Source organism: Manihot esculenta, chromosome 5 (genome assembly GCF_001659605.2).
Source record: "Manihot esculenta cultivar AM560-2 chromosome 5, M.esculenta_v8, whole genome shotgun sequence".
NCBI lineage: Eukaryota > Viridiplantae > Streptophyta > Magnoliopsida > Malpighiales > Euphorbiaceae > Manihot > Manihot esculenta.
In genome coordinates, this window is record NC_035165.2 from 24,189,046 (window position 1) to 24,203,727 (window position 14,682).

The window sequence follows — 14,682 nt, forward strand, 5'->3', positions numbered from 1 at the left end:
TACATTTATATTTGTTCATATTTAATAATAAAAAAAATATTCTTTTACATTCCAGAAATTTAATATTCATAAAAAGCAGATATTCTAAAATCCATAGCTGAACAAGAAGTTTCAGAAAAGCAGGGATCAATGAAATAGTTCTTATACATTGACTAAGTGATGCAAACAATCCTTCGACCCAAAAAATGCCAACAATACAATTTTGCAAATCACCACCCCCCCCCCCCCCCCTTTAGTTTTTGGGAGGAGAATGCATGTACAGAGAGCACTTCTATTTTTTGCCACACCTAACTAGTTCCGTGAACTGCCAAAAAAGATAAATAAACTGACAACATGGACCCCATCTTACAAACTCCACCACTGTATCATTGATCCACTTCCACATTTTAGGCTCTGACATCTAGAGTCTCCTCTACTTGGATAAGAATGCTTTCTTCAATGAGATGAAGATGAAACCGCCCACTCATTGCATCAAATAGTTTAAACCTTATGCTACTCCTACATCCAATAGTACTAGGTTTCAACTTCCATTCCAGGTTTTCTAGCCCCAGAAACCTACTACTTCCCTGATTAGGCATCCACATAGTTGTTATTGCTGATTCTCTCATTTGAAATGGGAGGGGCCACCCTTATTATGGTACTCTGAATCAAGGCTATCATCTGCACAACACAATGAAGGAGAATATGAAATATAATCAAATAATAACACAAATAAATCTAATGGTCAAAAAGAAAAAAATCCGATGACCATATACAAACATGAAAGGAAAAAAGGAAAAATTGGTGGTCGAGAAAAAGGGCTTAGCTGTTCAGACTATACAAGACGCCTAAAAGGGAGAGAGATTCCCTTCAAATCCCAGTAAGGAGCTCTACAAGCCCTTTGGGAGGAAAAGCAAAACTCTGAGCTACCAAATTTAGAGTTAAAAGCATGCTTAGAAAGCCATTCCGCACAACAGTTAGCTTCTCTATATACACTTGTTTGATTCTCCCTTTCCCACTAGGATGCAGGACGTTTGGTTGGCATAAATCAAATGCCCATTAGGATATCGGGATCTAGATCCTTCAAAATAATTTGAGCTGCTACAAGAGAATCCACTTCAAGCATAACTTTCTTCAATCATAAATTCCATGCGAGGGACAATTCGAATAAATTCCTCTACAGCAGTTGATCATATCTTTCTTCATTTATTTATGCAGACCTTCCCCTGCTTTTTCTTTAAGATATGATTTTTTTCCCTGATTCAAACTCTAGTCAAAGGAACAACCTAGCAGATTCCTAAAAATATTGTAACTGTTGCGTCCAGACTCATCCTCAACACATATCAACCACCAAGGTAAAAATTTGCAAAGCTAAGATCTCTAGGATGGAAGAAGTTGAGTTCCAAGGTTTACAACTCTCGTGGTGTCTATCATACTGAGATGCAGGTGAAGTGATAGGGGATTTACAGACTGCACTCGCAGGATTTACAACTCTCTTGCAAGTTCAGTTGATTTAAGGGTGCTTCTGTACTGTTATATACATGCTTGGTTTGTCCTTACCCCTTATAGAGACTCTAATAGGAGGTTCCAAATGAATCATAAAAAATATACTGGTGTGGTCTGTTTGTGCGTCGTTTAGTTTCAACTTTAAGAACAGATTTGTTCTTGTATGGGTTTGGTTCCACAATATACCAATGCTACTTTAGACAGCAAATCTAGCCGTTGAAGTGATACGTGGAAGGTCGACATTTAGAGGTTACACCTCATAGCTTATTTAGGAACAGCGCTAGCTTGTTCAGGAACAAAAGGTTGCACTATGCATCCTAAAATAGTTTAAAAGCCCTTACCGAAGTGAATCCGACGCACATAATACTGAATCCAGGGAAATGAAATGGTGCTCTGTCAGATAGGAACAAAGCTGGGAAACAATTCGAACTTATTAGCTTTGATCGACTTTTGGACCTGCCAATATTATTAAATTAAGCTTCTAATCACCTGTTAAAGGAGAGAATATTAAGGGAGAAACAACATTGGCAAAGGAACCTATGCCTGAGATGCATCCTTGAGCCTTCCCCTGGTAAAAAGAGGAAAAAGAATTATTAGTAATCATTATGAAAAACAGGACAGGAAAAAAGGCAGGAAACCGAGAAATTCCCTTGAATAAAGCAAATCAATATGCTTAAAAAGGGGGCACCATGCATCTTTGAAAAACAGGATAGGAAAAAAGGCAGGAAACCGAGAAATTCCCTTGAATAAGGCAAATCAATATGCTTAAAAAGGGGGCACCATGCATCTTAAATCGGCTTTCTACTTCTGCAGTCTGCAGAATATCTTCTTCTTTTCTCTTTATTTCTCAGTTCTACTTGGAGATATTTTTCAATACAAATTATATGATCATTTTGTCTGTCAAAACATGTCTTTTAACGGACTGTTTGATCCAGACATACTATCAAACACAATCTTCCCACCAAAAACTTAAAGCCACTTTTCAAGAGTGCTACCTGCTCAGAGGCCCCAACTTGCTTCGACACAATGGTCCGCATCTGCAAATCATTTTAAAAAATATATTCAGAAAGTGAACTAATAAGAAATTCATGATGGAAAAAGTAAGAAACTCACACATGGTTGTGAAAATACAAACAAAATGGAGAGCATAGCAGCAGCATAAGGAACCTGTCAACTTTTGAAATGTTAGCAATCAAGGCGTAATACCATATAAAGAATAGACCACGAACAATCAATAAAATTGCTAAGGCCAGCTATGCTTTGAAAAAAGGTAAGTCCTAAAAATGGAAGAAAAAAGCTTGCTGTAGCTATATAAGTTTCAAAGGCATACCCAGGAGGACCACGCAATGCTGTAAAGAAACATCTGCATCACAGGGCAAAACTAGAATGATTACATTTGTTTATGTTTAAGAAGTTGATAGCGAAACTATGCAAAAGCATTTGAAATAACGTCAACAATACCATTCAAAAGAAAAGAAGAAGGAAACTTAGATCATTACAACATGAATAGATGATAAATTATATAGATTATAGACAACAAGGTACTTACATGTGCACATGTAAAAAAGAGCCCTATTGAAAGCAACCTCCCCTCTCCTAAAGCAGGAGCCAGTATGGGCATGAGAAGCAACTGCAATTTCAGTTCAGAAAATGAATGAGGATTATGCCGTGCAAAAGAAATTACCAGAAAGGTGTCACTAAATTTGAGACATAGCTGTGCAAATTATACCTGTGAAATTGTCCCAGCAATCCCAGAAATTACCATCAAGTCAGCAAATTGATTCTTATTAAAGTGAAATCTTGCTTTTAAATAGTACTGCAAAGGAAACAACAAAAGGGAAGAATCAAATTTCAACACCATGCACAACATAATACTCAATTTGCTTTATCAAGAAGCACTGCTGCAGTGAGACAAAAATGAATTTAACCTTAATTTAAAATATTAAAGATCAGTGCTGACACCTAAAACACTGAAAATGTATATGGTAAGGGATGTGTAATTTTTAAGAATGAGGGGAGTACCATTAACGAAGAATGCAGGCCAACTTCAGAAAGATTGATGAAAAATGCAACGACAGCAGCTCGTGACAGTGTAGCACTGTGAATAAACGTTTATATGTAATTATTTAATATCAAAAGCAAATAAGCAACCTGAAAATGGAATTGAGTTACAGGGCAAACAAACATATAACTTTTCACTAGCATAAGATTTATCAATCCTTTGGATTCAGAAACAAAGATTGCTATCCATATAACCATGCCACTTGATGCTGATTAAAGATATCACCCAAAGTAAGTTGAGCTATACAGTCAGAAGAATTTGAAATTTTCGCTTCTAACGGTATCAATTGATCAAAATTACAACTCTTCAAAGCGTTGATAAACCATAAAATAAACAAATAAAAGTATAAACGCCCACTAACCTGCTCTTAAGCAAGCAAAGCATATCTTCCAAGGAAGGCATGGTTTTAAAAATCTGGACGCTCTTACTTGAATTCCCAGTCGCATCGGCCTTGATCTTTCCACTGGAGAGTATTGGGGTGGAAAGGTTCCCATCAACGATTGAATCCTGAAGGAAAATCCTCATGTATACTAAGGCCATTATTGCAACTGAGGTAGAAACCTAATAAAACAAATTGATTAGTTGATTATCCATAAAATCGAATATTTCAGCTGCTTTAATACGACAAAGCTATAAATCAAATAGTGAGAGAGACCTGGAAAGTGGAGGCAGTGGAGAGAAAACGAGTAGAGAGTGTTCCACAAACAAACGCCGACGATCCGATGCCTGAGAGGATTCCAAACGCCGAAGCTCGCTGCCCTTCAGGAACATTGTCCGCCTGAAAATAATTTGAATACGATAAATAAAGGGGAAACAGAGTCGAGATTTGGAAGAGGATCGTCTTGGAGGGAAAATGGATTATCTTCGAGGCTAACGGCTTCTCCTCATGTCTGTGGGCCGGGCCTATTCTAATCCGGCCTACACATGGCCTAAAACATTATGCACCGGGCTTTTACCCGAACCCATAGACCTTAGTCCTTGACCTACCTTTTTTTTAAAAAAAAATATCTCAAATATGGAAATTCGTGTAGAGTTAGCTTACGAGTGAACTAATCTAACCTAATTGTATTCTTTCACATCATTCATTATTCGTGACTAATTATAGAAAGATTCAAAAAAAGAAAATAATTATAGAAGTTTATTGCATAAGGATAATAATCAATGATTTTTTCTTTTTGGCATCTTTCATTATTACAATGTCATAAATTAGATATTTTGAAAATTTGGACTCTGATAGTGATAGCATATATTCGGATTAAGCAAAATTTTTAATTAAATTAAATTTATATAAATTTATACTATAAAATAAGTAAAATTTTATATATTTAAATTATATGTTTGTATAGATTCGATTAAAATAATTTTTTTTCATGAGTCTAATTTAGAAAAATACATATTGGATTTAAATTTATATATAAGATATTATTATATGAATATATTTGTATAAATATAAAATATGCTATTGATATATATACATTGTATTTAATTATAATATTTAAATTATTAAAAAAATATGTGCATTATTAATTAAAATATATAGAAATGAAGAGGTTAAAATATTATTTGAAATTAAAATGTTAATTGACAGGAGTTTGAATAAGATAAAAATAAGATTTATTACCACATAGGCGAGAGAAAGGCAGTGGACACTTCCTTCGCAGACCATGGCAGTGAGAGTCCTGAGCACATAATATGCGTAGAAAAAGTACCTGCTTCTGCTGTATGCCAATGTGGCTGCAACCAGATATTTTATTACACAAACTTAACTTACTTCTACAATAATTAAACTTTGTACATTTATTATTTTAATTATATAATTATATCAATCAAAATGTTACTTATCTGAATGATTACCTAAGGGAATTATGGCAAGAGCCAATGGTACAGAAAGCAAAGCTTTTCTCCCATACTTGTCCGACAGATTTCCTACCAAAGGCATCATCACCAGTGTTCCCAGCCCTATGATCTGTGCACAAAATCAGACATCACCTTGCTTGCTTAAACACTAAACCAGAGCAAAGGAAAAGTAATTCAACAGAGGAAAACAGAGATGGGATGATGATGATGATAAGTGGAAAATTGATGAGTACCACTTGCTGAATTCCACTGAGAAAGATGGCTAGAGAGCACTCAATTTGGCCAGGACAAAGTGCAGACATAGTAACATCAGTCATGGTTGGAATCACCATGAAAGTTGAGAAGTTAGAAAGAAAAATTGTGAAGAAGAGATGGCTTAACTTCTTCATAACTTATGATCTAGCTCTCTCTCTTTGTTGTCTTGCTTTTGCTTTAGTTTTCTCCTAGGAAGTGAAGGACGAAAGGAATATAAAGAAACAAAGAAAAGCCAAAGCAAAAGAGACAACTCGCCAGGAACCTCCATTTTCAACACATAACAGAAAAAGAACGTGGGTTTGTGTTTGGGAAATGAGTTTTTGTCATTAATATCACTTCCCCTCTCGCAGTTGCCTAAAAATGGGAGTTAAGAGGTGTTGATTAACTCTTTTTTTTTTTTTTTTTTTTCTCCTATGCTGAAATCAAAAGTCTTATTTATGAGTGACATGAGTTTGACTTACGTCAGGCAGACGAGATCCATTATTCCATTCACATTGCTATATCAAATGACAAATAAATAGTAAAATTAAAATTTTAAAGTGGGTGCCCCAGTCCGTCACTGGTTACATTATCAAATTACAGGATGCAAAGTTGCTAAGGGAAATATTTGTATTGGGCTAGGCTGAGTTCGTGTCGAGCCATGTACTGAATCCCAAGTTCATGCCCATGGCGTGGGGTGTGTGGCTGTTTGATCTGTGAAGGTTGCTTGGCAGCTTGTCCATGTTGTAAGGAAAGTAGGTTTGTCCATATTAATGCATGAGAAGTACAAAATGGTTGTATGGAGAAATTAAAGGGAAATTTCTTATGAATAGACACTGGAAGCTCTACTTGTGGGTCACTATAGTCCTGTACTCAGATCCCACTCATTTTTTTCAAGGGCATTCATTTAAATATGAGGGACTGTCGTTTGTAGGGCCGGAGAGTATTTCGATAATTAAATTAATTTTAAAATTTAGTTTGATTTTTTATTTAATTTAATTCGGTTTGATTTTTAATTTTAAAAATTTCAGTTATTTCGATTCGGTTTGATTCTGATCAGAAAAAATACAAAAAATCAAACCGAATCGATTAGTGATAATAATATGTTATTTTCAATAATATAGAGAAATTAAATTATATTAAGATTAAAATATTTTAATTAAATTTTAAAATATTAAAAATAAAGTGTAAAAAATAAAAAAATTATTAAAAATCGAAACTGATCAAACCGAACCGAATCGAACCGAATCAGACCGGTTCGATTCGATTCGATTTCTAACCAAAATCGGTTCGGTTCAATTTTCATAAATACTAAAATCTTATTTTTCGGTTTATTCAGTTCGATTCGATTTTAAATCGAACCGACCGAATACTCACCCCTTTTATAATAATCAGCAGGTTTTTTAATTTTAAATTTAAGATTTTAAATATCTGGTACGTATAAATAAATTTCTTTTTACAACTTATATTTTGAGTTTCTTGTAGAATTGGGGGTATATTATAGTTTTTTTAACTGAAAACTATATAAGAATTCGAATTTTGGTCTTTTTTATTATGTAAATAACTTATTTTTTAAAGAATTTACTTTTTAAAAATTAATTTAATTAAATTAAAAATAAATAAATTATTTTCCGTACAATAAAGACAGAAAAGGCTTTTACTTTGTAAAAAATCAGGTAAAAATAAATAACTAAATAAAATTTTAGCATTTTATCTGAAATTGAAATTCGTTAAACCCAACCAAGCAAATTCTTACTCCAGTACGTAAATAAAACAGAAGAGGAGGAAGGAACACATTGCATTTTACTCTGGACATGTTTCCTGGAAAGAGAAGACTAAGAAGCTTCCAACTTTGGGAAATTAAGACATGAAACATCTAATTTGCAGAGTTCTCCAAATCTAGACTCTAGATTTATCATCTAAACAAAGAAACAAGAACTACTAAAGCTAATTAAAGAACATGAAATTTGCAGATGGAGAAAATAATATTAATGCTGGAAATTGAAAAGAGTAAAGAAAATAACAGAAAACAAAAACAATGAGATTGCAGAACCATACCGCTTGTTGGAATCCTGACAAGTAGATGGCTAATGAACATTCATCTCTTCCAGGACAAATTGCAGCCATTGTAACATCTGTAATGGCAGGGATCACCATGAATGAAGAGATGTTATGCAGAAATATTGTCATAAACAGATGACCTAAACCAGACAGCTTTTCCATGTTGTCTCTCCTTGACAACAACTCTTTAAAAGTAAAAAGAGAAGAAGAGCTAAAGAAATTAAGTTAACTATCCCAAACTTATAATAAAAGGGTCTACCAACTAGTACATAAAGGCTTATACATACTCTGCTATTTCTATATTTCACAATTATTTACAACCTTCTATATATATAGACTCGCATGCATTCTTTCTCATGTTACTGTGATTATGAGCTAAACAGATTGCCAAAATAATTTTATTATCGATATTTTAAATGATTGATAAATAATTAATAATACATTTTAAAATCACTTTTTTAATAATTTAGTTATTAAATTTTATTTTGATGAGTGGTTAAATTTCATATTTTATTATTATATTTTTATTTTTTAAGAGGGAAATAAGGGTTTCTTTTTTAAAATAAAATAAAAAAAGGTGATGGGGACTTGGTGGAAGATGCGTTGCTTGCAAGTTCATGCAAGAAATTTCCCACCACAATTAAGGGTTGATTTTGGACTTGTGCAAAGTGTAATTACGCAACCAGGCGTGCAAGGTTAAGTTGGCCACCCTCAAGCAAAACGAAACCCCACTCGGTGAAGTTGCCAAAAGTAAATTACAAGGAAAAAAATTAATATAAACTCAAATTCACATGAAATTATATTTTTGTATTTATATAAAATTAATTAAATTATTACCTTTATCCTACAATATCCATCATTTAAGAGTTATACGCTCAAACTAATAATTATTAAATGTACTCACATATAATTTTTTAAAAGCATGAATTCAAATAATAATTCATGACTTGACGTATTAGAATTGGTAGGCCCATTAAAATTTGAAATTAGGCTTTTTCAACCTAATGGGCTTACGTTAGAGATTCGGGCTTTTGATATTACCGTTTAGCCCATCGGTCAACAACATTAATTACATCAGCAAATGGTTTTCTTAAAATTAAATTTGGATTGGTAATAATTAGTCTAACTTAAAATCAAAATTAACAAAAATTTATTTAACTAAAACCAATTAAACTGTTCAACTAAAATTCATATTTTAAAAATTTAAAAAAAATTGTTGAATTTATCAAATAATCAAATTGAAATTGAAAATAGCTTTGCCAATCTTTTTCAGGGGAAAAAAATATCTCCTTTGAAAAGCTTATCAAAGTTTAGGCTAGTAGAAATAAGAAGAAGAGATTATTACTATTAGATTCCTCAATTTTTTAGAAAATTTACTTGTTTATTCTTATTTTCTCATTTAATTAAAATATTTTTATATTTTATAAAATTAATTTTTTTAGATTTTTTGGTAAAGAAATTATTATTCATGTTGATTTTTTATGCTATTTAGTCACTCTAATTTTAATTATAAAGTAATTAAATTAATACAATTTTAAATATCTATACAATTTAATTTAAAGATTAAAATAAATCACTAAAAAATTATAAAATATAAATAAATTGAATAACACAATTATCTAAAAAAATTTATTGACTATTTAACCACTGATAATTTGAAAAAAAAGAGTGAAATAGTTGACATAATTAATTTCAAATTTGAATTAATGAATTTTTTAAATCTGAGGACGTGTCTTCCTCAGACACAGAGTACACTCATGGAAGACGTGAGAATCCGAAAAGTGTTGGCCATTTTGGCGAACTTGCTTGTCACCCTAAAACGCTGGCCTTTACAATAGAAAGCTGGAGTTGCTTTTTCTTACAGCCACAGCCTTTGTGGTTTAGTGTGTTCCTCTGTTTATACTTAATTTATATAACATAAGAAAACTTATTGATTGATATCTCTATTTTAAAAAATATATTAAAATATTTTAATATTTTAAAAAAATATAAATTAATTTTTCTATTAATTTTTATCGTTAAAATTTTTATTTCTCTAATTTTTAAAATATATAAATTAACTAATAAATTTAAATAGCAAAAATAATGCATACATAGTAGATTCCACAAAAGCATTTTGGATTCTTACCGACGAAAGAGGGACAACCGGACAACACTTTCAAACAAACGTTAATCGCTTTATAGAAAGTTAATATATCTGAGTGCACATATATTTATTAATAAATAAAATTATAATATATTTTACACTTGTTATATAATATTTTTAATATAAAAAGAACTAATTTCTTACATTTAAATTATATATTCACATTATAAAATGATTAATATAAATATACGAGTAAAAAGTATCTATCTCAAATTATAAACTAATTAAATCTAAATAATAATAATACAATAATTGAAAATTAGTTTTTATTTTGTTATTTATAAGCATTATGCTAATATAGTAGTTTGACAAAATCTTTTACTGTATTACTCTTAAAATTTTAATTTATAAATATTTAAAATATTATGTCAAACACTTGGAAATTTTATTATAGGGTGAGCATTCGGTAGGTTCGGTTTAAAATCGAACCGAATCTAATAAATCGAAAATTGAAATTTTAGTGTTTATAAAAACCGAATTGATTTTGGTCAGAAACCGAATCAAACTGAAACGGTCTGATTCAGTTCAATTCGGTTCGGTTTGATCGGTTTCGATTTTTAATAATTTTTTTATTTTTTACACTTTATTTTTAATATTTTAAAATTTAATTAAAATATTTTAATTTTAATATGATTTAATTTCTCTGTATTATTGAAAAAATATATTATTATCCCTAATAGATTTGGTTTGATTTTTTTGATTTTTTTCTGACCAAAATCGAACCGAACTGAACTAACCGAAATTTCTGAAATTAAAAATTAAACCAAATCGAAATGTATAAAAAACCGAATCAAATTTTTAAATCAATTCGATTCGATCGATTTTTTTAATTTGAATCAAATACTGCTCACTTCTAAATATTATATTTATAAATTTAAATATTTAAATAAATATAAAAAATCTCAAATTATATTTTTTAATTCTCGATTAAAAAAAAAATACTTGAGCATATTCTTTAATGAGAATATTGGCTATAAATAAAGTGAAGACTAATAAAGATGATTTGGAGATCCAAAGGTTCAAAAGAAGCAAAATGAAAGCTGCATCCCAAAAGAAGCTTCCATGTTAGTGCCACTTTTTTCGCAAATTACAAAGAATTGATATTTTTTAGAATTTAATTTATAATATTTGAATTTGGTGAAGTTATATATTTTGTACTTTCAATTAGGGTCATAAATATATATTAATCGTTTATACTAAAAGTAAATTAAACTAAATTTCTTAATTTGAAATTTTGATAACCATTTAGCATAAATAAATGTAGGAGCACAACAACCTAAACTCATATTAAAATTCAATTAAATTAATATTTATTTTAAATCATATGAAAAGTATATATATATTATAAATCATTTGCTATTTTTTATTTTTTGTACGGTTACGTGTATTATTTTGCATGGCTTCTACTGCAATCACTCTTTGATTAAAAAGATTGAATTTTTATGCAAAATTTACTCTCATATTTCCATTCACTACACAACAAAAAGATTGATTTTTATGGTAAAATAACAAACATAAAAAGCATGGAATTAAAAATTAAGATCTTTTTTCGCACGACAAAAACATAGTACAAATAAATAAATAAAATACCTAGCCAAAATAATAAACGAGAAGAACGAGAATAATAGAATTAATAATTATAATATTGAAGCCTGGACGGCAAAACTCGAAGCCAAATCAATTTATTGTTGTTCTCTATATATATATATTAAATATCAATTTAATATTTTAATATTTAAAAATATATTAATAATAATGTAATTAAAACATTTATTAACAGTTGAAATATTTTTTGACATAAAATGTGAATTTAATTTGAATAAAAAAATAAATATTAAATAATAAAAAAATAAATTTGATGGGCCTCAATCCACCCAAAATAAATCTTGCTCTTAATGATAAATATGATGAGAATGGTTGAATCTATACGGTAAATCACTTGTATTTTTGTTTTGTGAGGACAGATGTAGAAGAAGGTGAATTACGTTTACATGGCCCTCCTGATGACTAATTTGTCTGACTTAACTGACCTGTAGACTTATTGATTTGATGACCCATCAATTTATGAATTGACCTATTCGAAAATCAACATGTGGACGACCTAATGACCAGTCTTATGACTAAATGATCTGTCACACTGCTTGATCGATCAATTGTCCTTATTGTCGACCTGCCGACCTTTTGGTATTTTCCCTGACATGACGACCTGTTGAGCACACATCTTGATGACTTGAAGACCTGACGTTCGACCTGTTGAGCACACAACTTGATTACTTGAAGACCTGACGTTCGACCTGTTAATCATGGGTCTTAAAGATTCGCTTGTCAATCTATTAAACGTTCAACTTTATACCTGCCTTTAAAATAGAACAAAATAAAACAAAACAAACTAAACTATAAATATAAAAAGAAGGTTTTGGTTGAAAAGATTTAATTAGAAGCAAAAGTAAACTAATAAAGAATAATTAATTAAAGAGATTAATCAGAGTAAGAAAACATATAGTTTTGAGAATATCTCGACGTGAATTCTCTGGATTGATCATAGACTAAAGGATGTCTGTAACGACCCGAAAATCGAACCGCTACCGGCGCTAGGATCCAGGTCGGCTTAAGGCCGCCGGGACCCGTAGCAAGCCAAACATTCGTCCTGTGAACCTGATTAATCCCATACATGATCAACAACAGACATAAAAATTTGAACTTTTCTTTCCATTCATTCATTCTTTCATTCTTTCACCAAACTCAACCTGTGCATACACTAGACATAACCATAATCATTAACCCCACTTTGGAGTCCTCATCAATGCTCCAAAGGGGTAACATCACATACATTGAGTTTAGTTACATAAGCATCATTAAAATCATGTACTCAGAGGGATTAACAACATACTAGGGTCAAGCACAACTATGAACCTCAATAGACCTCATTACATTACATTTTTATACTATACATTTACATGACTGTACTCAACATAACATAACATCATTTATCATGTCCACACTAGCTATTACATGACCATGACTTTATTACTCTTGCGGACCTCCTGGTCTACCCTGTACCTGCAAACCTGGGGGTTAAGGGAGAGGGGTGAGCTACTAGAGCCCAGTGAGCAGAATAATAAAACATAGTATTTAAAACATATGATATCATGGAATGCATCACATCATAAACATTTCACATCAAGGATGAACTTATCACCACTTAGCCCTCCATACAGTCTAATCATGCCAGGGGCGTAGTGCAGGCACACCTGGACTTCCATAGCATAACATACATATCCATTCATGCCGGGGGCGTAGTGCAGGCTCACTCAGACTTCCATAGTCTATCATGTCTCACCATATAAGGGCTAATGGATCATTCAACATTCATCCACATCAACAACATAAAGTGTAATGCGATATATTCGTGAATTCTAATGCAAGCACCCTAATATATCTCATGGCATTCATGATGCGTGAATCATGTTAAAACGTTCATTATTTACTTTGAAATCATAGAGAGTTATTCCACTCACCTCTGGCTAGCTCTGACTGTAATACCCGGCTAGACTCCGGTATCGGAATTCCTACCGTCCGGTGGAATCTCGGATGTCGGAAGCCTCTAGTAGGGTAGAATCATGTTTTCATAAAATGTTTTAAGGTATTTCATGGTTTTAAGTAAAATGAAAATGAGTTTTTGCATAAAAACAACCTTGGAGAAAAACTCAGGTTCGGCCGCCGAACCTCAACTTCGGCCGCCAAACATGCATGCCTTTGGGAGCGCCTTTAGGCCCCCGAAAGCACAAGTGAGGAAAGTCCAGGTTCGGCCGCCGAACCTCAAGTTCGGCCGCCGAACATGGCATGCATGCGGAGGCACATTCGGCCCCCGAACGTGGCCTGGCCAGCCATTATAAAAGGGTCCCTTAGCCGAAAACGGGCGAGCTTTTCCCCATTTTCGGCCAAGGTGAGCTTTTCGCCGCCCCTCACCGATCTTTGATGATTTTCCTCTAGATCTTTCAAGTTTTTCACTTGTTTTAACTTCGTTTTGAAGATTTGAGCTTTTGAGCAAAGTTTTGGAGCTTTGAGGTTCAAGAACTCGAATATCTTCCAACTCCAAGTTAGATCGCCTCCACCCTCGATCTTCAAGAGGTAAGAGTCGATCTCTAGCTTACTTTATGTTTTAAGTAAGTTTTATGAAGTTCATGGGGGTAGAATGCATGTTTAGGTCATAGTTATGTTTATGGGTTTTTGGTGTGATTTTTGAACAATGTGAGTTGCTTGTGTGTTGTAGTTGGGGTTTTTGATGGTTTGATGCCCCTAGGAACTTGTATGTTTGCTTGTGTATGTTTGGGAATGTTGTAGAATAGGTTTATGCATGTTTGGATGAGATTGGAGGCACAAATGCATAAGGGAGCTGAGTTTCTGCCATTCTGGGAGAAACCAGGTTCGGCAGCCGAAGGAACTTTCGGCCGCCGAAGGTGCCGCCGAACCTGCCTGACTTTCGGCTCTGGAGGGACTTTCGGCCGCCGAACCTGCCGCCGAAAGTGCCCTGTTCAGCCATTTCTTGCATGTTTTTCTATGATTATTCCATGATGTTTTAGGGGGTTTTTGGGGAATAGTTTAGAGTTATGTTCATGTATGTTTGGTCCCTCATTTGAGTCCACCTGTGTAGGTTCGGACCCGAGGAACCGAGGACCCCAGCAGTGAGTCTGTTGCCCCAGTGTCTAGTCAGAGCTATCCAGAGGTGAGTGGAATAACTTATTATGTTTTAAAGCAAAGAATGAACTTTTCAGCATGTTTCACGCATCATGAATGCCATGTGATGAATTAGGTTGCTTGCATTAGAATTCACGAA

The 14,682-nt window shown here is 32.6% G+C and overlaps 1 protein-coding gene across 2 annotated transcripts; it reads right to left on the reverse strand.

Annotated features, from left to right (window-relative positions):
• On the reverse strand, nt 1–8,005 carry LOC110614758 (tetracycline resistance protein, class G). 2 transcript variants are annotated; one of them, XM_021756410.2, is made up of 14 exons: nt 7,697–8,005; nt 5,402–5,513; nt 5,169–5,281; nt 4,203–4,325; nt 3,909–4,108; nt 3,508–3,583; nt 3,215–3,301; nt 3,035–3,115; nt 2,816–2,848; nt 2,599–2,652; nt 2,481–2,522; nt 1,975–2,053; nt 1,827–1,897; nt 1–660 (listed from the first exon to the last, which is right to left on the reverse strand). In XM_021756410.2, the coding sequence occupies exons 1-14, from the start codon at nt 7,859–7,861 to the stop codon at nt 571–573; spliced, it is 1,326 nt and encodes a 441-aa protein (XP_021612102.1). In that variant the 5' UTR covers nt 7,862–8,005; the 3' UTR covers nt 1–570. The 2 variants fall into 2 exon arrangements, with proteins under 2 accessions (XP_021612102.1, XP_021612103.1); XM_021756411.2 differs by lacking the exon at nt 7,697–8,005 and adding an exon at nt 5,638–6,616.
• Between the last annotated feature and the right edge of the window lie 6,677 nt (nt 8,006–14,682).

Excerpts from the sequence above, each read along its gene's own strand:
- LOC110614758 (XM_021756410.2), bottom strand. The coding sequence starts at position 7,861 with ATGGAAAAGCTGTCTGGTTTAGGTCATCTGTTTATGACAATATTTCTG. Across the intron at positions 2,054-2,480 it reads AAGTTGGGGCCTCTGAGCAG|GGGAAGGCTCAAGGATGCAT; the intron begins GTAGCACTCTTG and ends TCTTTTTACCAG. Across the intron at positions 661-1,826 it reads TGTGCGTCGGATTCACTTCG|ATGATAGCCTTGATTCAGAG; the intron begins GTAAGGGCTTTT and ends TGTGTTGTGCAG.